At 40.4% G+C, this 26773-nt stretch overlaps 1 protein-coding gene across 2 annotated transcripts in view; it reads left to right on the top strand.

Moving 5' to 3' along the window:
- LOC101739554 (probable multidrug resistance-associated protein lethal(2)03659) overlaps nucleotides 1-26546 on the top strand; it is a 72698-nt gene extending 46152 nt beyond the window's left edge. The window contains exons 16-36 of one of the 2 annotated variants that reach the window (XM_062675342.1): nucleotides 1429-1554; nucleotides 4012-4146; nucleotides 5184-5237; nucleotides 5654-5747; nucleotides 6719-6869; nucleotides 7576-7640; nucleotides 9093-9264; nucleotides 10018-10144; nucleotides 10504-10654; nucleotides 11455-11608; nucleotides 12206-12288; nucleotides 13927-14036; nucleotides 14575-14689; nucleotides 15450-15639; nucleotides 16115-16301; nucleotides 16607-16779; nucleotides 17333-17449; nucleotides 18268-18358; nucleotides 19080-19144; nucleotides 19909-20008; nucleotides 21413-26546. In XM_062675342.1, the coding sequence (XP_062531326.1) occupies nucleotides 1429-1554; nucleotides 4012-4146; nucleotides 5184-5237; nucleotides 5654-5747; nucleotides 6719-6869; nucleotides 7576-7640; nucleotides 9093-9264; nucleotides 10018-10144; nucleotides 10504-10654; nucleotides 11455-11608; nucleotides 12206-12288; nucleotides 13927-14036; nucleotides 14575-14689; nucleotides 15450-15639; nucleotides 16115-16301; nucleotides 16607-16779; nucleotides 17333-17449; nucleotides 18268-18358; nucleotides 19080-19144; nucleotides 19909-20008; nucleotides 21413-21451 (2499 nt within the window). In that variant the 3' untranslated portion in view covers nucleotides 21452-26546. The remainder of the gene's footprint in view (nucleotides 1-1428; nucleotides 1555-4011; nucleotides 4147-5183; nucleotides 5238-5653; nucleotides 5748-6718; nucleotides 6870-7575; nucleotides 7641-9092; nucleotides 9265-10017; nucleotides 10145-10503; nucleotides 10655-11454; nucleotides 11609-12205; nucleotides 12289-13926; nucleotides 14037-14574; nucleotides 14690-15449; nucleotides 15640-16114; nucleotides 16302-16606; nucleotides 16780-17332; nucleotides 17450-18267; nucleotides 18359-19079; nucleotides 19145-19908; nucleotides 20009-21412) is intronic. The other variant, XM_038019304.2, reaches the window with a different exon arrangement.
- Nucleotides 26547-26773: the final 227 nt, after the last annotated feature.

The raw sequence follows: 26773 nt of genomic DNA, 5'->3' as shown, positions 1-26773 counted from the left end.
TATACAGGGTGTCCCGGAAAGAATGGATAATCCTGAAACGCCTCATAGTAGAGCTACTGGGGACTCAAAATAAAAACTAAAAATTAAAAAATTCTCAGGTAGTGCACAAATTACTTATTTTTTAAAAAAAGTTGATATTTTCCATACTGCTGTGCGTTTCTGGAATATACAAAAGCTACAAATAAATGAAATCCATAGGCTTTTTGGTGTTGTAATATTCTACTTGAACTACACTAAGGAATATGCAGGAAATCGTATGAGTAGTCTTGCAATTTTTCATAAAAGTTAATCTGAACTTAAATTTAATCATTTCATCAAATTGTTTTTTTTTTCTTTATTTTTAATTTGGGTACTGCCTAAGATTTTTTTTTTATTATTATTTTTGATTCCCTAATATCTCTACTATGAGGTATTTCAGGATTATCCATTCTTTCTGGGACACCCTGTATATATCGAGGGGTGAAATGCTGTTAGGTACAAGCGACATTTTTCTTTGTAATTAAATGGGCTAAAATATATTTGGTACTAGCTGACCCGGCAGACTTCGTAGTGCCTCAATCTATAAATAAAAGACCTAAACTTTTGTATAAAATAAACTTAAAACAAACAAAAGGAATACATCCGACGGGGGACACATCAAAGGAAAAACAAAATTGTCATTTTTATTTAATTCCGAGCATTTTCATATTTATCTACCTTTTAAACCTTCTCCCGACTTCCACAAATAATTCAAGACCATTATTAGATAAATCGGTCCAGCCGTTCTCGAGTTTTAGCGAGATTAACGAACAGCAATTCATTTTTATATATATATAGATTAGCATCAACAGTTCGATGTTTTTAATTGAACTTCATTTAAGTTTAGTGTATTCAAATGGCTGAATAAAATTATTTCCAAATGTTTACCCTTTAATTGGCTCTCCTGTGAAGCTGCAAAAATTGCGCTTAAACCAAATAGATTTTCACCCCTAGATATATACACGCATTCCATTAATTTTTCGAACGTTTTGACACAGTTCTGTGCACCCCTCTTAAACCGTCTTGTCACAGATCTGTGCCCCCTCCTTTTTAACCACTTTTAATCCTTATTTTAAACGAATTAAGGTTGAAATACATTTGAAATTATAAGTGCATGAGAGAATCATAAACACCATTCGTCAGTCAGTCGATCTTTCAATCAATAAGTTCATAAACATCATTCAAGTTCGGTCTTGTTAAGCTGTATATATCTTCTAGGTTTATTTATTTGTTTATTTATTTATTTGTTTTTTTTTGTTTATTCATTAATTTATTTGTTTGTTTATTTATTTATAACAACTAATCAGGACAAAATTAAATGCGCTAAGTAGGTACACAATGCTCATTACAACTATAGGAGGAGACAGCGATGTTGATTGATGTGTGAGCTCTCGTCGTTGTCTCCCGCAGGTGGCGTCCGCCATGTACGAGGAGTGCGTCCGCGGCATGCTGCGCGACAAGGCGGTGCTGCTGGTCACCCACCACGTGCAGTACGCCAGGGGCGCCAGCAACGTGCTGCTCATGAGGAGCGGGAAGGTACCCACACCCTCACGGCTTCAATAGTGCAGCATTCAGACTACAATTTTTTTTTATGTATTGCATAGATGGGTGGACAAGCTCACAGCCCACCTGGTGTTCATCTACAACGTAAATGCGCCACCCACCTTGCGATATAAGTTCTAAGGTCTCAGTATAGTTACAACGGCTGCCCCACTCTTCAAACCGAAACGCATTACTGCTTCGCGACAGAAATAGACAGAGCGGTAGTACCTACCCGTACGGACTCACAAAAGGTCCTCCTACCACCAGTAAAAAATCAAATTAAACTTTATTAGCTAAAACACGGCTTACAAAGTTGTTGATAGTAATTTTATAGGACAGCGTTTTTCTACCAGGTTGGCGTACAAATACTATCCAAAATTATTTATATTAAATGCAGACAGTAAATATATGAATTAATTAAAATATCAAACAACAAAATAAATTAATTGACAAAGAATTAGTTATTTATGTCATAAAACGAAAACAGAGAACAGAAAGAAGCGAATTTAATATTAACATAATGATTTGTCATTTAAAGAATCGTTAACGGTATAATAACATCTTAAGCTTAATATTTTTTTCAAGTCAAGGGCAGGACAGTCGCTATATAATTGAACTCCAGATCTCATGTCTGAAACAGCGTGGTATGCACATATGATGAGTAGAGAGAAGATGCATGTGACTAGGAGATGTATGGAAATGGTAGCGCGAGGTAGAGGGGGAAGACATCGACCGAAGAAGACATGGATGGTGTGAATGACGATATGAGAGAGACAGGAGTGAGTATTGAGATGACGGCTGATAAAAGAGAATGGAAGAGAAAAATTAGTTGTGCCGACCCCACTTACTGGGATAAGGTGGAGAAAAAGAAGATCTCATGTCTCATGTCATGACAGCTTCGACTTAATATGCCCACTGAGTTTCTCGCCGGATCTTCTCAGTGGGTCGCGTTTCCGATCCGGTGGTAGATTCTGCGAAGCTCTTGCTAAGGCCAGTGTTAGCGACACTCCGGTTTGAGCCTCGTGAGCTCATCTACTAGTTAAGATCATCATACATCGTCAAGATCAGACTTTTTAAGGTAATTACCTAGTCAGGTCATAAATTCTGTCACATGTTTAATGTAAAATAATTGAAACATGTTTATTCATTATGTAACCATTCATATACCAAAATTAACTTAACAAAACATAGATTCTTATGACACTAAAGTTTATTCAAAATGACCTCCGTGATTTTGAATACAGGCCTTCAATGTGCGCGGCCAGTCGTCTATCGCAGCACGAACGAGGTCCATGTCAATATCGGCGGCTGCCTTAATCAAGGATGTCTTGAGTGACTCCAAATTGGGATGAGGCTTTGAGCACGCCTTTTCCTCCAAGTGTTGCCATATCTTGTAATCTAACGGATTCAAATCTGGACTGGAGGAGGGCCAGTCTTCGTGCCGGATGAAGTCGATTTCACGCGCCGCCAGCCAGTCTTGTGTGCTCTTCGCCCTATGAGCTGGCGCCGAATCTTTGTGGAATACCCAGTGCCTGTTATTGAACATGGTATGAGAAACAGGTTCCACAAGGTTCGTCAGGACTGTATTTTGATACACAACTGCATTCGTTTTTACACCTTTCTCACAAAAATGTACTTCTGTTAAGTCCCAATAAGAAACTCCCAACCATACCATGAGCGAAGATGGAAAATGACCTCGTTGGACACGCGGAATACGGTTGCTCGCTTCTTCACTACTGTGTGCGTACACCTTATCATTTTGTTTGTTGTAGCTCTCTTCTACGGTAAAATTTTTTTCATCCGAAAAAAGAATTTCCTGATATTTTTTTCCCGCGTACCGCTTCAACAAAGCGCGGCATCTCTTCAGTCTCAGGTCCATTAGACGAGCATTCAAACGATGTCCTGTTTTTCTTCGATATGCCCGAAGCCCTAAGTCTTCATTTAACACCCTTTTCACCGTGGTTCTGCTTAACCCCATCTGAAGGGCCAACAGTTTCTGCTTACGTTTGGGATTTCTTTGAATTCGCGCCTTCACAGCTTTTATCACTGCTGGAGTCCTAACAGACCGAGGGCGACCACTTCTTGACCTGTCATCTACACTAGAGTCTTCATTGTATCGTTTGATGGTACGATAAACGAATCTTTTGGTTATATTAAAAATTTTCAGTATGTTAAAAATTTGGATTGGCGCGTAACCGCAACGATGCAACGCAATAACTGCAACACGGTCTTATTTAAGCGTCCACTCCATATTTAAAAATGAGTAAAATTCTAAAAGTATACATTTTTATTTTCATGAATAATTCTAAATTCGAATTCAATATACTTTTTTGTGGCCAGCATTCTAAAAGAAAAGTTTTTACTGTGTGACAATACTTATGACCTGACTAGGTATATTATTATTTACTGTCACGTGGTGTGATTTGATCCATATACATATTCCATCGACAGATAGTGGCGCAAGGCACGTATGAGGAGCTCAAAAGCTCAGTGCCTGAGTTCGAGAAGCTGATCGAAATGGGTGAGAAGGTCGAAGAGGAAAAGCTCAAGCAGAAAGCGGCGTCGTACGAGAACCAGGAGAGCATTGTAAGCGTTAAACTCGATTTGACACAAACTTTTTTTTATTGCTTAAATGGGTGGACGAGCTCACAGCCCACCTGGTGTTAACTGGTTACTGGAGCCCATAGACATCTACATTGTAAATGCGCCACCCACCTTGAGATATAAGTTCTAAGGTCTCAGTATAGTTACAACGGCTGCCCCGCCCTTCAAACCGAAACGCATTACTGCTTCACGGCAGAAATAGGCAAGGCGGTGGTACCTACCCGTGCGGACTCTCAAGAGGTCCTACCACCAGTAAACTTCTAGTGGGGGGAACGCAATCCGCGCGGAGGAACCGCCAATATACCCGCCTCCGCTGACACCCCGGCTCCAAGGTTCAGCTATACAATAGACAGTTCGACTTCATGTCTCAAAGTAGGGAGGTTTATTGGTCCATGAAACTAAAGAAAGGATGAGGAGCCGAAACAGTAAAAGTTGTGTCTATTTGAAGGGTTCCGTTTCGAATGGAGGGGGGGGGGGGGTCGTGCTGCAATTCTCGGAACTCGGGTCTCGTGTTGATATCACCCGACCGCTTACTGCTAGCCGGGCAGCGAACCTGTCCACCTAACTAAACAATAATAGATAGTAGAAATAATTCGCGAAATTGAAGTTGATACGATAGTATACTATATATACAAGACAAAGATAATACAGACCTTAGATATGGCTGAGCGCGTTTCGCGCAGTGGCCCCTGGACCATTGGGGCATATATAAAGGAATTTAATGTTTGACACCGTCTCAATAAATTATTATTTATTTATTCGTGCATTATTTACACCAGCGGACTTAATGATTTAGGCAGACGAGTATACGGCTTACCCGATGGTGAGTGGTTACCATCGCCAATGAATGTCAGCAAGGCCAGAGACAAACTGCTGCTTACTATTATGTACTCTTCAGAAACCTAGTTTGAAGAAGGATATTATGTCATAGCGCTCGAGAAATGCCGTAGATTTCATTCCAAAATCGGATGACATTGAAATATAAATTAAACAACTCTAATCGCTTTTCATTTTATAAGGTCTATAACGTCACAGTGAGGGTCGGGAACAATGTGTCGGAATTTAAACGAAGCGTTAGTCAAACTTGATTTACAATGACGGCCCACTTGCCGGTAAGTGACCGAGTTCGTTGTCTCACGTTTTTGAGACGTGAGGTCGAAGTTGACATAACGTTGTCAGTACGATTCGTAGCAGTCACTTAACATCCAGTGGGCCGTAAGTTGGTTTTGATACTTAGAGAAACAGAGGCTGTTGTAATGTACCTAAATATTATAAATAGTAATTAGTAAAATTTTGTAGCCATTCCTACCAGAGATAAAAAAAAATTGTTACTAAGAATTAAATGTAGTTGTGTTCATTTGAACAATCGAAAGTCGACCATAATGTCTAATGCCTCAAGGTTTGTAGTATTTTTAATATTCAATAATTTATATATATATATATTTTATAATATATATATATATATATATATATGTGTTCATTTTAACAGGAACACAAACTGAAATCGCAACGTTCAATGTCTCAAGCGTCTCAAATGTCATTCAACATTGACCTAGACAACAATTTGGATCCCAAATATGAAGGTGGGTTTTTAATTTTTAAATCCCTTTAGTCAGCTCCTCCTACTCAACTACACATATTAAACCTTGTTACTTAAATCATATTATATTACTAATAATATATAGCTTCATCAAATCTATGAAAATTCGTCTATACAATATAAATTAAAATAGTTTTTGTGAAATGTGTATAGTTTTTAGGAAAACGTTGTTTAGATAATTATATTTATGATTTTAATAAAATGTTTTTGCATCTTAACATACTGTTCGCGACCTGTTTGGTGTCATTCTTTCTAAGACATGAATGTACTAGCAATTTCTAGACATGTCACGATTATGCTGAAATTTATATTTTTCTATATTCTAATTTAAAATGCTTGAATGTACTCACGGCCCACTCGTTGTTAAGTGATCACCAGAGTTCATAGACATTACAACGTGACTAGAGACATGCTCCTTGAGACAAGCGAATAAGGCAGAAATTTGGAGGATACGGAGGACGATGGTTGAATGCAAAAGTTTAATTGATTATTTTTAATTTACTATATTTTCTAAAATCTTTTTCTCTTTCGCTCTGTGTTCAGTATTCAATTCTAAGCTATGCGACGTCACATGCTTTTAGTTATTTAAATGTGGACACATGTAAATGGTGCTAATATAGTTTAAGTATACTGTTTTTTTTATCGCATAGTTGCCGAGCTCACAGCCCTCCTGGTGTTAAGTGGTTACCGGAGCTCATAGACATCTACAACGTAAATGTGCCACCCACCTTGAGATATAAGTTCTAAGGTCTCCGTATAGTTACAACGTCTGTCCCACCCTTCAAACCGAAACGCATTACTGCTTCACGGCAGAAATAGGCAGGGTAGTGGTACCTACCGGGCGGACTCAAAAGACGTCCTACCACCATTTTGTCTTCCAAATAAAATAAAAATAGTAATACTACACATTGCTCTATGTATATAAAAATCAGATTTAAGTGGTTTTTTTTACAGGCGAATCCCAAGGCACAGGGTCGGTGTCAAACAGCGTTTACATGGCCTACGTTAGGAGCGGGGGAAACAAATGGTCCATGACCCTCTTGATCGCTCTGTTTCTGGTTGCCCAAGTGTTCTATTCATCCACAGACGTTTGGCTGAAGGAGTGGTGAGTTTGTCGCTTCGAAACTGCCGACTGCAATACTTGAGTGTGCTTATTTCGAGTTTTTTAACGTTCTCGATAGCGTAAAAGTTAACTCAAATTTGTATGTAGTTGGAACGTTTGCCTACGTTCGCCGCTAGGGGCGCTGTTCCAATTGCATACAAATTTGAGTTAACTTTTACGCCATCGAGAACGTTAAAAAACTCGCACTAAGAACATTGGTATCCTTGGAAATGTAAAGGTCTTAATTTGGCATCTTCCCCGTGCTGTTAATGCGCCGCCTGCTGTCAGAGCAAAGTCCTTCCCCGCGCCTCATAGCTCATCATTCCTCTTTTCTCTTACCTATTCTAGTAACCTTGAGGGGTCATACTAGATTCACCGGAAGAGTAGGTGAGCTCACGGGGCTCTAACTTGGAGATGCTACTAACACTAGCCCTAGTAAGAACAGTGAGCAAGAGCAATTCGCTGAATCAAGGTCCCTCTACCAAGGCTTTGAAATGAACTCTTCATAAAGATGAAGGGTTTCTCAAAGATGGACAATGGCTGACCTCTGGTATTGATGATGTCCAGGAGCGATGGCACAAATCAGTGTCAGTACGCTCATATGTCTTTACGAAAAAGACAAACTAAGTCAGGAAAAAAAAACGATGTTGACCAAAAAATTTCATATATGAGATATAATTGTGTAAGCATTTACTTCTGTTTATCCCAGGGTCAATCTGGAAGAGAAGAACAGCGTCATAAACGTCACCAAGAACAACGATACCTTGTCTCCTGGTAAGTGAACCTTGGTGGGGCGCGCCGTGAACCAGCCCTGCCATAGTCAAAGACACCGGCAATAGATCTAATTTAAAGATAGTTAAATAGTTTGGGCAGTCTCTAAAGGCTAGCTTTGAGAGAGCTTAAAAGCTGCAGCTAATTTAACTAGTACTTTAAGAAGAGATACATCGATGACTAAGTTGTTACATTTAATGACTTATAGACATTTGGTAAAGTTCATCTTGTTGAGGTTGGAGTGGCGCTACTTAGGATATATTTCGGGTGGAACAGGTGGTCGCTTCTTTATCTGACCGTGACGGGGCAAGGCAACGCCGTCGCCCGAAACGTGGGATCCCCTGGATTCACTCCCTGCACTTTTAGGCTCTTCATGAGTTCGACGCGCGAACTAAACACTAAATATACCTCGAACGTTGCCTCGAAACATATTTATGATTTTAATAAAAAAAATTGAATCTTGGCATACTGTTCGCGACCCATCTGGTGTCATTCTTCCTAAGACGTGAAAGTACTAGCAATTTCTAGACATGCCACGATTGTATTTATATCTGATATATATTTTTATTTCAATTTAAAATGCTTGAATGTACTCACGGCTCACTCGTTGTTAAGTGTTTACCGGAGTTCATAGAGATTACAACACAAGCGAATAACCTACCGAGTTTCTCACCGGATCTCTCGGTGGGTCGCGTTTCCGATCCGGTGGTAGATTCAGCAAAGCACTGCTCTTGCTAGGGCCAGTGTTAGCAATTCTCTCAAGTTGAGTCCGTGAGCTCACCTACCCGTCTGCGCGTAGCTGGATAGGTAGGGAAAACAAGGTGGTCGCTAAGGCCTAACGGTTCTCCAGTGGTATGAAGCGGCGAGGGACGTGGTGACAGTTGGCCCCCCTTACGAGGAGGACCGACCTAAACGTCGTAAGGGTCCTCCGGGCTGTTAGATTAATAGATGAGTAACCTTTGTCCATGGACATCAATACTAGAAGCACAACAAGCTGCAAGCCGAGGATCGTTGTTGTTTTAACACCGGCTCCGCACGTTGGCCCCAACGTTGAGCGGTTAAATTGATGAAGTGTCCACACGTTGGCTGTTATACTAGTTTCTTTCCGTCAGAGCCAACATGAAGATTTGCCATACCGAATTTGCTCTAAACGCTTTTACAGTACTAAGTGCGTATAATTTATATTTGTTATTGAAAAAAAAAAAAAGCCACGTCAAAGGAGATGTTCCATGCGGGTGGCGATTTCGTTAATGAAGACATCGCGACATGTATACTCGACGCGTGTTGCAACAGGACTGAGCATAGAGCCAACATGTGGACGGATCGCGATCGTTGGCAACGACCGTTCTAACGTTGGGGCCAATGCTATTTTCTAGATCCACACGTTGGGCGAGCGGCGTTGGGGCCTATGTTGGGGCCAATTGAGCCGGCGTTACCGATTATTTCAATTCGCAGAGACGCTCTTCAAGAACATGCCGAGCAATTATTTCCATCTGACGCGCGAACAGTGTCTGTACATATACGGAGGCCTCATCGCTGTCTGCGTCTTCTTCACGTGGAACAAGCTCGTCGTCTTCTACAACACGTGCATCAGGGCTTCCATCAGCCTACACGACAACATGTTCAAGTAGGTTTGACCCAGGGGGTATCGTAGGTAGGCATATGGTAGGCAGCGGCTTGGCTCTGCCCCTGGCATTGCTGACGTCCATGAGCGACCGTAACTACTTACCATCAGGTGGGCCGTATACTCGTCTGCCTACAAAGGCAAGAAAAATTAAAAAAATAAAAGGGGGAGGGGGTAGGGAGCCCGTAGACATATACACTGTAATGCCACTTTGAGATTGGCTTTGAGATTTTCAATGATGGTAGGACCTCTTGTGAGTCCGCGTGGGTAGCACCGTACTCTAAGTGCTTACCACGTACCACCACTACCCACCGTGAGTTCTAAGGCCACAGTATAGTTACAACGGCTTGACCCTTCAAACCGAAACGCATTACTGCTTAACGACAGAAATAGGCAAGGCGGTGGTACCTACCCGCGCGGACTCACAAGACGTCCTACCACGAATAAACTGCGTTTCGGTGCTTGAAACTTGGAGATCTTGGATCGTTGCCGTCTGACGTGTAAGACGCCCGCTGTACTTATGTCGAAAGACGCGACTTAGTCAGATCCCCCATGGAGGTACCAAACTCAATAACTGATCTCGATGACTGCCATGATGAAGGGATCCGGTTTGGTGGTCGAGACAACCGTCACGCGATGCAATGGTATTGAGACATCGATCTCATGTCCCAAGGCTGGTGACGGCATAGTGTTATCTCATCGGCTCGGTAGCTAATCCAAATCACACAATGGTTACTTAATCCTATCATATTGCAGGGGAGTGACGTACGCGCCGATGTGGTTTTTCCACCACAACCCTTCGGGCAGGATCCTGAACAGGTTCTCGAAGGACATGGGACAAGTGGACACGTTGCTGCCGCTCGCTCTGGTCGACTGTCTAGGGGTGAGTGGATTCGGTAGTGGCAGAGTTAACGGTAGGCAGGGGTTTGGCTCTGCCCCTGAAATTACTGAAGTCCATGGGCGACGGTAACCGCTTTTCGATAAAAGCGAATTTTTTAGTTTTTTTAAACAATTATTTATTTTTCATTTTTTTAGTTGTTTTTCAATTTTTTTATTTTTTTTTTAAATATATAATTGTCTTCGGTCCTTAATAAGTATGCCAGATTTCGAGTTAATCCGAAGCTTTGAAGGGGGTCAAAATGATGTTCAAAGATTCCGTTACATACTAACATACATACGTCTGAAGTTACTAGAAGCGTATTAATGAGCTCTAATATCACAATTATCGTTAACGTTCGCCAGTTCTTCTTGGAAGTGCTGGCCATCCTGGTCGTGGTCTGCTTGGTCAACTGGTGGCTGATACTGCCCACCGCGGTGGTGGCGGCGCTGCTGTTCCTACTCCGGGCCATGTTCCTCGCCACCAGCAGGGACCTCAAGAGAATCGAGGCTATTGGTAAACGAAAATATTTTTAGAGAGAGGGGGAGAGAGAGAGAATTTATTGTACACAAAAAAAATAACAATGCAAAACAATACAAAAAAAAATACAATTGGCCATCTTATCGCTAACAGCGATCTCTTCCAGACAACCATCAGGTAGACAAGAATAAATAGTATTCGATTTCTAAAACCAAGAATTTTCAATTAAAAAGATTTTAATATGACAGGAATAGTGGAAATATTCCATTCCCGATACTTTTAGTGCAGCCCTCGTAATCCCATTCTCACGGATCGTTTGGAACCTCTGGGTCTGCGGAGGGACTTCGGTTCCCTCTGCGTTTTGTACCGTATGTTCTACGGGGAGTGCTCTGAGGAACTATTTGAGATGACACCATCATCTCGTTTTTACCATCGCACCGCCCGCCACCGGAGTAGAGTTCATCCATACTACCTGGAGCCACTGCGGTCATCCACAGTGCGTTTCCAGAGATCATTTATGCCACGTACCATCCGGCTATGGAATGGGCTCCCCTTCACGGTGTTTCCCGAGCGCTATGACATGTCCTTTTTCAAACGAGGCTTGTGGAGAGTATTAAGCGGTAGGCAGCGGCTTGGCTCTGCCTTCGGCATTGCTGACGTCCATGAGTGACGGTAACTACTCACCATCAGGTATGCTCGTTTGCCTGTTCGGGCAATAATAAAAAAAGAAGGTACTGCGCGTAACTGGAATAGCCCCTTAGGCTACCAGCAAATAGGTCACATAGACACATAGATGTGGGTGAGGTTGGGCGAATCACTGACCGCGGTGCCGACAGCCCGCAGCCAGTCCCTCAACCACGTGTCGTCGACGGTGCACGGGCTGCCCACCATCCGCTCCACGCGGCAGCACCAGCGCGCCCTGGTCGCCGAGTTCGACAAGCTCCAGGATCTGCACAGTGCCGCCTGGTCCCTGGTGCTCTCCACCAACCGGTACGTCACTGACCAAATAATAGTCTCATTTGTATATTTAACACTAAACATATCATAGCGGGTCAAATGACCCATTTTGAACTTTTGCATTGAAGATCCACCGTATCATCATATTGCTTTTTTTATTGCTTAGATGGTTGAACGAGCTCACAGCTTATCTGATATTAAGTGATTACTGGAGCCCATAGACATCTACAACGTAAATGCGCCACCCACCTTGAGACATAAGTTCTAAAAGGTCTCAGTATAGTTGCAAGGGCTGCCCCGCGCTTCAAACCGAAACGCATTACTGCTTCACGGCAGAAATACTCAGGCCGCTGGTACCTACCCGCGCGAACTCATAAAACGTCCTACTACCAGTAATTACGCAAAATAAAAATTTGCGGGTTTGATTTTTACGCATTTAAGTGTGGAACTATAAATATTTCACATCAAAATTGGTGATCCAATTTCAATGATTTTTGATCCAATTGGTGATCCAATTGGTGGGCCGCCTGCGGGATTCGAACCCCGACCCAGTCTCCTTACTCGATACTAACTAACTCGCCCTAAGCCCCGACGAAGCACACCCCTATATCTTGGATGCTCTGGTTTCAGAGCGTTCGGTCTCTGGATGGACATGGTCTGCTGCATGTACCTGGCTTTGGTCACGTTTAGTTTCTTTGTCTTCGCGAGTGGCGGTAAGAATCTAAACTAACTATAAGTGTCTTTTTATCATAATAAGAGCCCATAACAAAACCAACAAATAAATAATAGTTTAAAAAAACTAAAAAACACGCTTCATATAAATATCAACTAAAAAATAGAAAATAAATTGTAATAAATTTAAATTGAAAATAGTGTAAGAAAAATATATTTTATAGTAAAAAAAAGCGTGGGGTGCATGGTGTTATTAGTTATAAATATTTTAGTTTTTTTTTTAATTATTATTTATTTTTTATATTTTAGTTGAATTTCAATTTAATCAAAAATTTTTTAAATATTGATTTGTCATCGTTCCTCGATAAATCTACAAAGTTTGAATCAAATCTGGCCGTTTAAAATGGGTCAAAATCGCGTCTAAAGGAGTCAGTTACAAACATACAAACAAGTGAAGCTAATATAAAGCGTGTAAAAACTGGCACAACGTCAATGTCCAAAGGTAAATTTGAAATACCCATAATACAAAATTATTATGGAGATAGAAAGTTAAAAAAACGAGTTCCACACTTACTCAATAGTTTACCCGAGGACATAAGACGTGAGCCTATACTTGCTTAATTTAAAAGGTTTATTAAAAAAACACTTGTTAAATACATTGTAACTATTTACGTAAATTAATTGTATTAATATAATCTAATTTAATAATTTCTACTACTACTACTACTCTTAGTCGAATACTTCATTGCTGAAGTTCGTGTCCTTGAAAGCCCTTCGTGGCTCTTTGTAATAATTTCTAAGCTATGTTTATATAAAGCGAGTTACCTGCAGTCAAACTGCGCAAGCAGTTTTGCGGGGCGTGGTTTAAATGAAAGTGTAACTTTTATGAATAAATATATTACATACATACATACATACATTGAGTTTCTCGTCGGATCCCCTCAGCGGGACGCGGATCTGGTCTGGTGGTAGACTCGGCACTGCTCTTGATGCACCTGACGACGTTGCTAACGCTGACCCTAGCAGCGTTAGCAACTTCGTCAGGTTGGAGCCGAGTGAGCTCACCTACTTGTTAGGGTTACGCTGAAATGACCTCTCAAGACCATCAGCTTAGATAGGAAAAAAAGAAAGAGAAACTAAATATATTTTTGTGTAACTTTAACTTCCCATTCGACGATAGTTGATAAAATAAAATGTCGCCGTCTTAGGCAGGTAAATGGTCACCGTTGTTCCAATCATGACCAACATGGAAATGTCAGAAGTACAAACAGGCCACTACGTACTGCATTACATATTTATAATGTTTGAAGTGAAACTTCTTTAGGCGCGTTGAGAGTAAAATTTAACTCGCGACAGATTCGTTACGGCTAGAGAGAAATGATACAATTTAGGAAGAGCGAGAGTGAGAAAATAAACAGAGCGTCTCGCGAACCACTTGACCGTGGAGAGAGAGAAAGGACAAAGCGAGCTAGGTCGTTTCTCTTATACACAGCATTCACTATTACATGAGAAATACTATTTAAAGATGAAAAACAAAAACCACAATAGTACATACCGCAAAAGAAGTTTCACTTCTTTCACGTGCATTAATTTGTACGCGCACCTTTTTCATTTAATTTATTAATAGATTTTTGAGGTCGGTGATGATATTGCGACTGAGGTGGTGCCCTATTTCACAGATACTATAGGGGGGAGCGTCGGCCTGGCCATAACGCAGGTCATAGGCTTGGTGGGGATGTGCCAGTACGGAATGAGGCAGACTGCCGAAGTCGAGAACCAGATGACGTCCGTAAGTTGATCCTGAGCTGGTGATGGTGATGAACTGGTGGTAGACCCTGCCTACCCTTCGTGCACCCTAGGCGTGGAAATTGGGACCTTAGAACTCACGTCTCAAGATGGGTGGCTGCCTTTATGTTGTTGAGGTCTACGGACCCTGGTAATCACTTGCCAAAAATAGATCTGAAGATCGTTCGTCCAACAGTTAAAAACAATTATTGACAAGTCGTATCAAAGCCCTCGTGTGTACAAAGCGAACCAGTTTTTTGAACGTATAAATTTGGAGTTTGATTCTTTGAGACTTTGGAACTGCAAACCGAAATCTAAGTTATTAGATGTGCCTATCCGGATTCTGCCTATTTCGGTCGCGTCTTGTTGTGAGAACGGTAGGAGGACCATCGCTCAATACAACTGCAAACTTCTACTCACGCCGCGATTTGTCTCAAGATCGGCCGGGCCGTGTGCTAATTCGAACCTCAAATAAGACAAAAAAGCTAAATTCAACTCGAGAATATGAGTTTCGCTCACTAATTTAATAGTAATCGAAACAGGTGGAAAGGATATTGGAGTACACGAATCTGCCCCCGGAACATCCTCTGGAGACGGACGAGGCTGCCATCAGAAAGAACCATCCGGGTCTGGACCTCAGCAAGTGGCCCACTAAAGGTAATGTCTCCAACCGGTACCACTGTTACAAGATAATGACAGATGAAATAGTAAATTAAAGATACTGGTACAATGAAGATGATGATATCTGGTGGTAGGACGACTTGTGAGTCCGCACGGGTCTGATAAGCAGTGGTTTGGCTCTGCCCCTAGCATTGCTGACGTTCATGGGTGACGGTAACCTCTCACCACCAGACGGGTTATATGCTCGTCTGCCTACAAAAATAGCAATGCAAGAAGCAGTAATGCGTTTCGGTTTGAAGGGTGGGGCAGCCGTTGTAACTATATTGAGACCTTAGAAATTGTATCTCCAAAGTGGGTGATGGCGTTAACGTTGTTGAGGTCTATGTGATTCGGTGACCAGTCCAACCATCTAAGCAATCAAAATACTTCAAGATAACCCACTGACTTCGGTCTGAAAATTCTCTTCACTCTTATTGATTAACTTTAGACCTTGAAGTTGAAGAAGTATCAAATGTATAAGGAAACTGCTGTTCCAACTCTTGGAAACGTTACGCGATATTGTGGTATCCTTTCGGACATACCACTAACTGGTACCATCTTCATTCCGGTGTGGTACTCCGAGAACGTTGCTATCCATTGTCCTCAGACACGAGTCCCGCAAGAGTGTTGCTATCCCAGCATATACAGGGTGTGTAGGAGTCGAGAACAGTTCTTTTACTGGCAGACTAACATACGGCCCAATAACCAAGTTCCAGACCAAAATCCAGGTCTTAAATACAACTAAATCTTCCTGCAGGCGAAATTTCCTTCGAGAACGTCTATTTGGAGTACGAGAAACCGCCTAAAGGGAAGAACGAGGCTCCAAGACCCGAGGCCCCGGTCTACGCGATCAAGGGAGTCAGCTTCAAGGTCCAGCCGGCGGAGAAGGTGGCTGTGGTCGGCAGGACAGGGGCGGGAAAGAGTTCGCTGCTCAACGCTTTATTTAGGTAAGGGTTTTCGGGTTCCGCAGTCAAATCCTAGCTTAGATAGCTTTCGATGTCTCAATCATGCTTTAGCAACTTTCCCACCCCTCGAACTGGAACGCTTGATTCCAAGTTACAACGGCTGCCCCGCCCTTCAAACCGAAACCCATTACTGCTTCACGGCAGAAATAGGCAGGGCGGTGGTACCTACCCGTGCGGACTCATAACAGATCCTACCACCAGTAATTACGCAAATTATAATTTTGCGGGTTTCATTTTTATTATACAGTGTTTGTTATCCCTTCACCATGGGAGTCAATCGTGAAGATTTCCTAAGTATGTATTTCATTAGAAAAATTGGTACCCGCCTGCGGGATTCGAACAACGGTGCATCGCTGCATACCATTGCACCGGACGTCTTATTTTTTAGGATACGACGACTTCGGGTTCAATATCCTCCACAAGCAGTGCCCGTGTGACGTATTCCCCCCTCCCCCAGGTTGAGCCGCATCGCGGGCACGGTGTCGGTGGACCGCGTGACGGCCGAGCAGGTGGGGCTGCGCTGCTGGCGCTCGCGGCTCTGCGCCCTGCCGCAGCGCCCGGCGCTCTTCGCCGCCTCGCTCCGGGACAACCTCGACCCCACGCACTCCGCCACCGACGCGCAGATATACGCCGCGCTCGAACAGGTACAGGGGGACACGACCCACACAAGCACACAAGGCAGGACCCCACCCACCCAAGCACACAAGACAGGACATGACTGACCCCAAGCACAAAAGACAGGACATGACTGACCCCAAGCATACATGGCAGGACACGACCCACTCATGAACACATGGTGAAACAAGATCAACCTCAAACACACAAGATAGGACCCTATTCACCCATGAACACAGGGCGACACCCCACGCCTCCAGAACCGATGCATAAATACAAAATTTAAACACTTATTTGTAAATTCTAAAACAATACAATCACACGTCCTTCGTAGGTGGAATTGCTGGATCTGGTCTCCAGTCTACCCGCAGGCCTGAACACGAAGCTGGGAGACGGCGGAGGCTCCCTGTCGTCCGGTCAGCGGCAGCTGCTGTGCTTGGCGCGCGCCGCGCTGGCCGGCTCCAGCGTGCTGCTGCTGGACGAGGCCACCGCCAACGTGGACACCGAGTGAGCACCCCGGGGGGCGGGGGGTTGGAGGACGGGGGGGCACCGACAAGGAACGACAGGCAAACGCGCGAAGACAACGCCTTGTCCTGGCATTGCTGATGTCTCATACTGTAGACCGAATGGAAAGCAGTCGACGTCGCCCTAAACATGTCATTACGGATCCTCTCGATCTACTAACGATTCTTTAAGGTACCACAAGCACCGGTCACCGTTCTCGTCGAACCCGTCGCTTGCGACGACGGGATCGACGAGTAAATTAACCCACAGACACAGCCCACTGAGCTTCTCGCCGCATCTTTTCAGTGGGTCGCGTTTCCGATCCGGTGATAGATTCTACGAAGCACTGCTCTTGCTAGGGTTTGTGCTAGTAACACTCCGGTATGAGCCCCGTGAGCTCACCTACACGTTAGGGTGAAGCTGATATAGCCTCTCAAGGCTATCCGCAGAGGTAAGAAAAAAAAAAGCTGTGGTCCACGGGCGACGGTCACCACTCACCGTCTTGTCTGCATGTATTCACAACAAAAGCGTTTCATATTCATTTGTTTCCCAACAGAACGGACAAGCAGATCCAACGGACGATAAGGACGAAGTTTTCAAACGCGACCGTGCTCACGATCGCTCACAGACTAAACACGGTCATGGACTACGACAGGGTCATTGTCATGGACAAGTAAGCATACTATCAAACTCTTGTATTTAGATTCACCAAACGAGTAGGTGACCTCACGGGGCTTTGACCTTATCATTATAAAGAAAACATTTAAAGACCCCCACCCCCTCCCAACTGTTTTTAAATTAATATTTTAAACAGTCTTATTATACTATGCAAATTTGAATCAATGAATGATAAGTGAATGATTTCGTATAGAAAAATCTTTTTTTTTAAATTAAAGAGTTTTAAAGGTTTTAAATACTAAATTATTTTCTCTACATTTATCTATATATTAATACGTGAAGCAAAAACGTTTTTTATGATAATTGCGCGGACGGAGGAGTATGAAATTTCCCACGCTTATAGAGAATATAGAGAAGAAGTGCAGAATGTAAATAATTTTTATTTATTATGCAAAAAAAAATACACTAAGTTAATAAAAAAAAACATTACACACACTACCACGTATTTGACACACGTATATACATATTATATACTCTTTGTTTCAAACTTTTGTTATTGTTTAAAGTCTGTGGTCAAATTGAGAATAGATTAATATTATTTGTCTATAGTGTAGTCTTGGCGAAATCTGTGATTATAGAAGTATAAATATTATTGTATTTGACAATAGAACCATTATAGTTGATAATAATGTTCAAACTTATAATTTCAATTAATTATAGTCGAATTTCGACTACTGTGGGACTAGTAGTATAAGAATTTAAATTGCTTAGTTGTGTATGGTTCGTTGCCTACAAGGTACCATTGCATCTGTGAGGTGCGACCTCATAGGCGAGCTAATTGTCTCAACTATAACCCGTGATGTCCTCCAACAGGGGGCGCATAGTGGAATCTGGTCACCCCCACGAGCTCCTGACGCAGAGCGGCCCGGACCAGACCCGGAGGACGCTGCTGTCCAAGAACCAGGTACTCGCCCTGCTAGTGTACTCCGAGCTGTAGTAACTCCCATCACATTACGTGACGGTCAAGCTCGGTCGCTCGTTGAGTGTTTTTCATCTATGAAGTGAAACTTCTTTAGGCGCCTTGAGAGTAAAATTGAACTCGCGACAGATTCGTTACGGCTAGAGAGAAAAGATACAATTTAGGAAGAGCGAGAGTGAGAAAATAAACAGAGCGTCTCGCGAACCACTCGACCGTGGAGAGAGGGAAAGGACAAAACGAGCTAGGTCGTTTCTATTATACACAGCATTCACTATTAACTTGAGAAACTTGATTAAGGTTGCAAAATGAAGAAAACCACAATACTACACACCGCAAAAGAAGTTTCACTTCTTTCACGTGCACGTGCAAGTTGCATGCACATCATCTGTTTTTTATTGCTTAGATGTGTGGATGAACTCACAGCCCACCTGGTGTTAAGGGATTACTGGAGCACATAAACATCTACAATATAAATGCGCCACCCACCCTTAAAACCAGAACGCATTACTGCTTCACGGCAGAAATAGGCAGGGCAGTGGTACCTACCCGCGCGGACTCACAACACGTCCTACCACCAACCAGTATTACGCAAACTAGAATTTTGCGGGTTTGATTTTTTCACAACGCATTTTGGTATAAATAAAATATAGATGTCTTATGATACAGATAAATTATTTCTACTAAACTATTCCAACCCTGTCCTTAGGCGCCACTTGCCGTGCCGGAGGAATGCGAGGGCGCGGTGCACAGATCCAGGACCTACTCTGAGAAGTGAGTTACCTAAAAAAATATTATCTATCTAATAATAAAAAAAAACGTTTGTACTCCGCACGCACAAACTAGACGTTCAAGAGTAATCTATATAGTGCAGTAGTCCTCAAATCAGAGGTCGCGATCCTTGTGGTGGCCGCCAGGAGGCTTATTAGGAGTCGCCAATTTTTTTATTCTGCGATAGATTTAGCAGCTCGTATTATCCTACTGTTCTCCCTATCTGGGGGGTCGCCGATAATTTTATATCTACTGGGACTTTTTGGCGGAAACGCTAGGAGTGAAGTTGTGTGATTTGTTTTATTTTGTCTATTTAGTGTTTCTTCAGGTTTAAATGTGCAATAATGGTGGTTTATTAATTGTTTAATATCTGTGAAAGTGCACAAATGTGGGAAAATGGAACAAAGCCGCCGGACGTAGCTTCTCGGGATCGTCCAAAAAGTACACTGAAAAAAACTCAGTAAATTATCACCATTTTATTGAGATTATATTTCATCCCATTTCATTTCATTTCACTCCATATTATCATTTTTCATAAAAATAATAATATAAATTAAAATAAGAATTGACCTAAAGGTCTTAGTTACCAGTTCACAAAATCCCTTAAAAAAAGTTATATCTGCTGAAAAGTCGATAAAACTTTGAGCACCGCTGGTCCTATGGATGTATACAGCTATCTCTTTTCAGTGTCGCTTTTTTCTCGTTTCATCGACTTTCAAATCAGTTCAGAAAGTAATATTTGCCACCTTTCAAAATTTACCCCGCAGGTCCGCTGACTCCGAGCTGGAGGCGACGGGAGTTTTCAAGACCCTGGTCGAGCAGACGGGGAAGGAAACGGCAGCCATGCTGAGGAGAGCCGCAGCAGAGGTACGTATTGCCGCCTTCCGACAACCTGGTCGATGTTGACCGGTTTCTACAGACCCTAGTGTCGAACAATCGAAATTCGACCCTAACCACTAACGCCATAAGATTCAAAATCTAACGTATTGTGTTTTCTCTTAATAATTGACGTATTATTGGGACAATAAAATCTGAAAAATACCGCAATTAGCTTTCTGATAACACTAAAAAGCTTATAAAGAGAAGATGATCGTTAGACAAAGTTGCGGTAGGCAGCGGCTCGGCTCTGCCCCTGACATTGCTGAAGTCCATGGGCGACGGTAACCACTCACTATCAGGTGGGCCGAGTGCTCGTCTGCCTACAAGGACAATAAAAAAAAACTCACCAGACAGTGGCATTTAAACTGTTACCTTTTGCCTATTTTTATATAGATCTGTGTCTAGAAGCCAATATTTTCCACTTTTTTTTTTTATGACAAAGAGTTCAGTCAATCCATATAAGAAAAACCCTTTTTTTTAACTAAAAAAGTTTTATATAAAAATTACATAAAATAGTACATTGTGCACTGCGGGAGAAAAGTTGGACATTTCCTTCCGAGTGTAAAATGGCAAACACGTGGCAGGAAATGTCCAACTTTTCTCCCGCAGTGCACATACTATTTTTTCTCCTACCAGGCCGAAAGCTCGTGGAGTACCGAGCCGGGGTCCAGGGGCGAAGCCCTGTCGGGGGTAGGGGGACGGAGCCCCCCATACTCATAAAAAAAACAATTTAACTGTTTTTTAATTTTTAAATAAACTACTACTAATTAAATAAGAATGTCTGATGAACGCATCTTTGTTTAATACTTCACTATAAAATTTTATTGCCTTTTGTTTATTTCACTTTTACACTAAACACAATATTGCACATTACCCGAACACAACAATGGCGGAGAATTTTAGGTGCGTGAGAGCAGACGTAGACACTAACACGCATGCGCACTTGTCAGTACCCAGGGAGAAAAAGTTAGACTTTCTTCCCGGTACAGCGGGAGGGAAACCGAACTTTCGGCGTAGGTAGGAGAAAAAAGGTTTTTCTTTACACATATATACTATACTAGCCGTACTCGCCCGCTTCGTTGGGAATTTAAAGTTAACATTATTATTTATTGTCATTATTATTAGAGAGTCCAACTCACATAAATATTAGCCTATCCATTAAGTACATGTATTTTCTAAATGGATACCAAGTTTCAAGTCAATCGGATGCACGCTTCAGTAGTTATAACGGAACTTTCATAAAAACCACTGTAGATTTATATATTAGTATAGATATATATATTAAAAAAATACTGGAATCGAACCGACAACCCGCGGCGCAACAGTCAGGAACGCTAACCACTGCACCATCGAGTCGTTTATCGAAGTCGATTTTATTTTGTTTTGTTTTAGAGCTACAAGACGTGGTTGGAAAAGAAAAAATCTACTTAAGAATAATTCGCAGTATTGACTATGACAATCTATCGTCACACTCGCAAACTTAAAACGATAGTATTAAGGTGAACATAGTATCGACTAGACAAGCTTAATGGAATCCGCTCTTGCTGTTGGACATCACCCTGACATCACCTGGTCTCCGAACTCCAGTTCTTCGGATTGGTCATTCGAAGGCACCCGTAACGTCAAATTTAATGGAAATACGTCCGTATAAGCAAGAGATTAAGGTCACAATTTATTTAATAACAAAAATCATGGTTGTCGTGTGTACTATTTGTGAAGAATAGGGTCGATTTTAGTGCCATGTACCCTATGAAATGGCAAGAAAACCAAAACTACCCTCTTAAGTAAGTTTTAAGAATGTTCGCGCGCCCGCAGTGTAGAGCGAAGTGAAGTCGCGGTCGCGTGAGGGCGTTGACCCCGCTGGTGATACGCGCAATGGATTTTACCAAAAAGTCGTGACGAATTGATTTGAGACATTTATTGTTTTTTTTTTTTTTTGAGTGACTTCAAACGAATTTTCTTTAAAAATTATTGTTGTTGACCAATGACAAACACTTGTCAAATAAGTATTGTATAAACTCAAAAACGAATTTTAAATCTTAGAACTCGTATCTCAAGATGTGTGGCGGCATTTACGTTGTAGATGACTATGAGCTCCGGTAACCACTTAATATCAGGTGAGCCGTGAGCTCTTCTAAAAATATTGACATGTTACGTCGTAACAAATAGACGCATTTTTTTTTCTGAAACATTTGGTAAACTCTAATTTATGTCGATTTATTTCTTCGAATCCTTTCAACGCATTTTAAAAAAAATTTGGTGCTTATTATCGAATATATTATGAAGAATCAATGTTGTTAAGTCAATTCAAATATACACAAATATTCAAATATATACTTTACTGGTGGTAGGACCTCGTATGGGTCCGCGCAGGTAGATACCACCACCCTGCCTATTTCTGCCGTGAAGCAGTAATGCGTTTCGGTTTAAAGGGCGGGGCATCCGTTGTAACTATACCTGAGACCTTAGAACTTATATTTCAAGGTGGGTGGCGCATTTACCTCGTGAATGTCTATGGGCTCCAGTAACCAGTTAACACCAGGTGGACTGTGAGCTCGTCAACCAAAGTAAGCAATAAAAAAAAAAAACAAATACACGCCTTTAAAATTGCATAGTGCATTTAAACTTACCTATTGTCGATTATATACATATAATATATAACTATGTAGATAATTTTAAGATTCCATCCCATAAAATTAACAAATGGTATATAAAAACGAATTATATAAAGATTTTTAAATAAATTAAAAGGATAATTTAATCATCATTATTGACTGACTTACATTTTTAATCGCCGAATAAGACATCCCAGTTCATGACGTCACATGTGGCCAGTCGCTATGCTTTAGAGTGTATTCTACGTAGGTTAGACCGCAGTTTACTTTGGCCACATATGACGTCACACATAACTAAACTGTTTACAAAAATAAAAATAATATTTAAAAGAATATGTGTTCCGTATATTTAGTCATGTTTTTCGAAAATGTTTTTTTACATGTTTCAATAAAATTCGTAGCTTATGTGCTCAGCTATGTACTATAATCTTTTACATAATGGATAATAAACAGGTTCAAATTATACTACCGTGAGTAAACTAAAGTAAACCTATATATATATTGTCCCATGGACCTCAACGTGGAAATTTATTGTGATTATATAAACGTCGGTGACCTCTTAAAATCGGGCGAACCGTTTTACCATCTAAATTAATGTTAAAAAAAATTACAAAAAAAACACTTAAATTAACTTAAAAGAAACTAAAGTGCTTAATTAGTAATTAATTATCTTTTATTGTGTACTTATTAGGTTCATACTGGTCCTAAATTCCCCTCTTCTGTAAGTCTTAAAACAATTACCAATTAATTGGACAATGATAGATGAAGTCGCTTACAAAAAAGCTAATTCAATTTTGTGAATGTCAATTAAGCATTTATTTAAATTTTAATGCGAATGTAAAATTTTAAAAGTGAGATTAGGACACAATTGTGATAAACATTTTTACTTAAAGTTACCAATAAAAAAAAAACAATGTTACTTAATTAAAATTTAAAAAAACTAGTTTAATTTTCGATTTGTGTAATAGACAATTGTTTATTTTTTATATATACATACATATATTAATTATTATTGGATAAATAAATTATTTGTAGTTTGATTTAGTGTTTTCTGAGTGTGGCCCGTCGAAAAGGTATAGATAGAGCGAGACAGGGATAACTTCACCACACTTACCCCCTCCCCTGCGTCGTATAGAGTCGCGTCCTGTTGTTAACTCATCAGTTCTGACCGATTCTATATCAAGGAACCTCTTGGCAATTTGAAGAAATGCTTAGCCAATGGCGGTTCACTGATAAAATGTGTGGAGATTGGACAAAATTCCGAAAAGTCCAGTGTAGTTTTATTCTTTGGAAATTCTCACTGATTCACTGAATAGTTATTTCACTATTTTTTTGGCCTTAAAAACATGCTTTTGTCGTTACGATTATCCAAAAAAAAGTTTATTCCTAGAGTCGAAAGTACTATGGTTACATATACAGTATGGTTCACACGTATTCATTGCAATCTTTGCGTCCGTAGATAATACACATAAATTAATTATAGATAAGCAACTCAAACACTCAACAAAAATGTTTACGGGCGTCGGCCACTAGATGGCTTCGCTTCGATTAGTTTGCTCCTGTAGATGGCAGTAACATATTACCTATCCTATATTTTATTTTTAATGAAGGATTTTGTATATTTTGACGAACGACAAATTGATAAAATTTAATCAATTTGTCTATAATAATAAAAAACTTGCCAGATTTTTTTTTTTTTTCTTCTTTGTTTAGTTAACAATAATTTTTTATATCCACATTTCATTTGAACTCATTTAAAATAGTCGATAGATCTTTATCTAAATACAATAATGGATATTTATAGAAATATTATTTAAATAGTTTTCCCCTCGTATCGCCAAAATTTTCTCTTAAGATTTGTCCAGCCGTAGTCGTGTGAGTGTTTGATCTTTTTTTTTTATATAACTGTCTTAATTAAGATGTTTAAAATTAATATCAGACCAAAATATATATAATTTATATACGCAAACCTTGTTCGAATATTGAAGACATGAGTGGATGAAGGGGATATGACACAATTTGTTAATTTTGAGAAAACCGGCAAAAAACTTTTGTTACCTACTTGTACTTTTTCTTCGTATGTAACTCCTTCATCACATGCAATTTCTAAAATTAGCCTTTAAACCCGGAGCTTTAAGGTCTAATATGGTTTATAGGCACATAACACCTTCATTCAATCTGAAAACTCAAAAATCTTAAAAACGGTAATTAATGTCTCCTATTATATTAGTGAAAACTGTACCAAAATCTGTAGCTTAATTTAACAGAAGTAAGCGAAGGAACAGAAGCAGACAGAATTTGTTTCATAATACTTAGATTCCTATTGATGATTTCATTTTTAACCGACTTCAAAAAAGGAGGAAGTTCTCAATTCGACTATGTTTTTTTTAATATCTGTTTACCTCATAACTTTCCACTGGGTGAATCGATTTTGATGATTCTTTTTTATTAGAAAGCTGACGCTTCCCGTTCGGTCCCATTTCAATTTAGTCCAGTTCTGATAATGGTATTCATGAGAAAAGCATATAAGTTTTAAATTTGCATTAAGTACGTGCGCGACAAATAAAAGAATAACTCAATAAATCAATATCACGCCAACCGATTTCGATGATTATTGTATATTAATTTGTTTTGGAATATCTTATTTTTGTTCTATTTGAAGTCGGTTTTTGTTAAAGCATGTACTATATTTACAATTATAGTAACTAAATTCTCATAAGCGTGTACTCAAAATAACTCTGCCTTTGATTATCGAATTTTTTGTTATCAAATAAACATGTATGTTTTGTGAACTATATAATTATGTTCACGTGATGGCGATTATGTAAGAGACTCATAAATGGGGCGGTCAGCGCAAAAGTGGCCTAAGCTTACCATAGTTATTATCGAAATATTGAGGTTTGAATTTACTTTTACAATACTTCGCCGGCAAAAAAATACGCGCAAAAATAATGTTTCCAACTACGAATAGACTTATTATTTATTCGTAGGTTTACAAAGGCATCTGCTATCTATGTCTGAAACCAGGGTTTTTTTTTATTGCTTAGATGGGTGGACGAGCTCAAAGCCCACCTGGTGTTAAGTGGTTACTGGAGCCCATAGACATCTACGACGTACATGCGCCACCCACCTTAAAAAACTAGGGGTGCGGCTCATCCCTAGTTCAGTAGTTTTGAATCAAAATTTATTATGTATTAATTAAATTGCAATACATAAACACGAATATGAATTATGGGTTAGGTCACTTTTGCGCTGACGACCTCAAATATTCTAATAGTTATTAACGATGGCGCGGCCTATGGTCTCCTGATTCAAACGCGAACAAATTGTACTTATTTTAGAATCGGTAATGCTGAATTGTCAGTTAAATTCCTCAGAGTGCGTTCGTCTTTAGACGTTTAGAAAAAGTTATGAGTTTGACTTTAGTTCCGGTGTTGCCAGTGTTCAAGGCGTGGAATATTCACTTTCCGACACGGATGTCGTTCTAGGCATTATTTTGGAAATGAAAGAATGAGAATACCGTCGCCAATGCTGCTGTAGAATTATCCTCAACTTTTTGTAATTATCACACGATGCGGCCAATCCATAGCTACCCTGAAGAAGTTTTTATAAAGAAGTTTTCTAACTAAATTATTAGTTTGGCACGTTTATCAACGCTGCTATAGTCAAGTTACAGAATATTAAAAAGGAAAATTGTCTAAATTCTTTTTTGTGTCCGCTACCTTGCTTAAGTTTTTTCATGATCAAAGTTATTATTGTGAACTTCAAAAGTTTAATAGTAATTATTTTCGTTTTGAGGGATTTAATTGGTAAATTTGTATACTAATTATGTAGCTTAATTGTATTAGCAACTTATTGTCCGTATTGTGGACGTGATTATGTTATTAGTGAAATATATTGATTTTTTTTAAGATCGTCTGTTTGATTTGAATCTCTATCTTACGTGATGGAAATTAAAGCAATGTTGTGTGCGTATTTTATTTTACCTTTATGACATCGTGACCACCGATAGGCGTCTGTATATGTAGATTTCAGTGTGCTGAGGCTGCTATTTCAGAGGTCATAGAATAAAACATTGATTCCGAGTTTTTCTCAGAATGGATGGCAGCATCCCATAGACACAACTTACTGAGTTTCA

The sequence above is a fragment of the Bombyx mori genome, chromosome 23 (genome assembly GCF_030269925.1).
Source record: "Bombyx mori chromosome 23, ASM3026992v2".
Taxonomy (NCBI): Eukaryota; Metazoa; Arthropoda; class Insecta; order Lepidoptera; family Bombycidae; genus Bombyx; species Bombyx mori.
The sequence above is the reverse complement of the archived record's forward strand: the minus strand, read 5'-3'. Positions and strand labels throughout refer to the sequence as shown.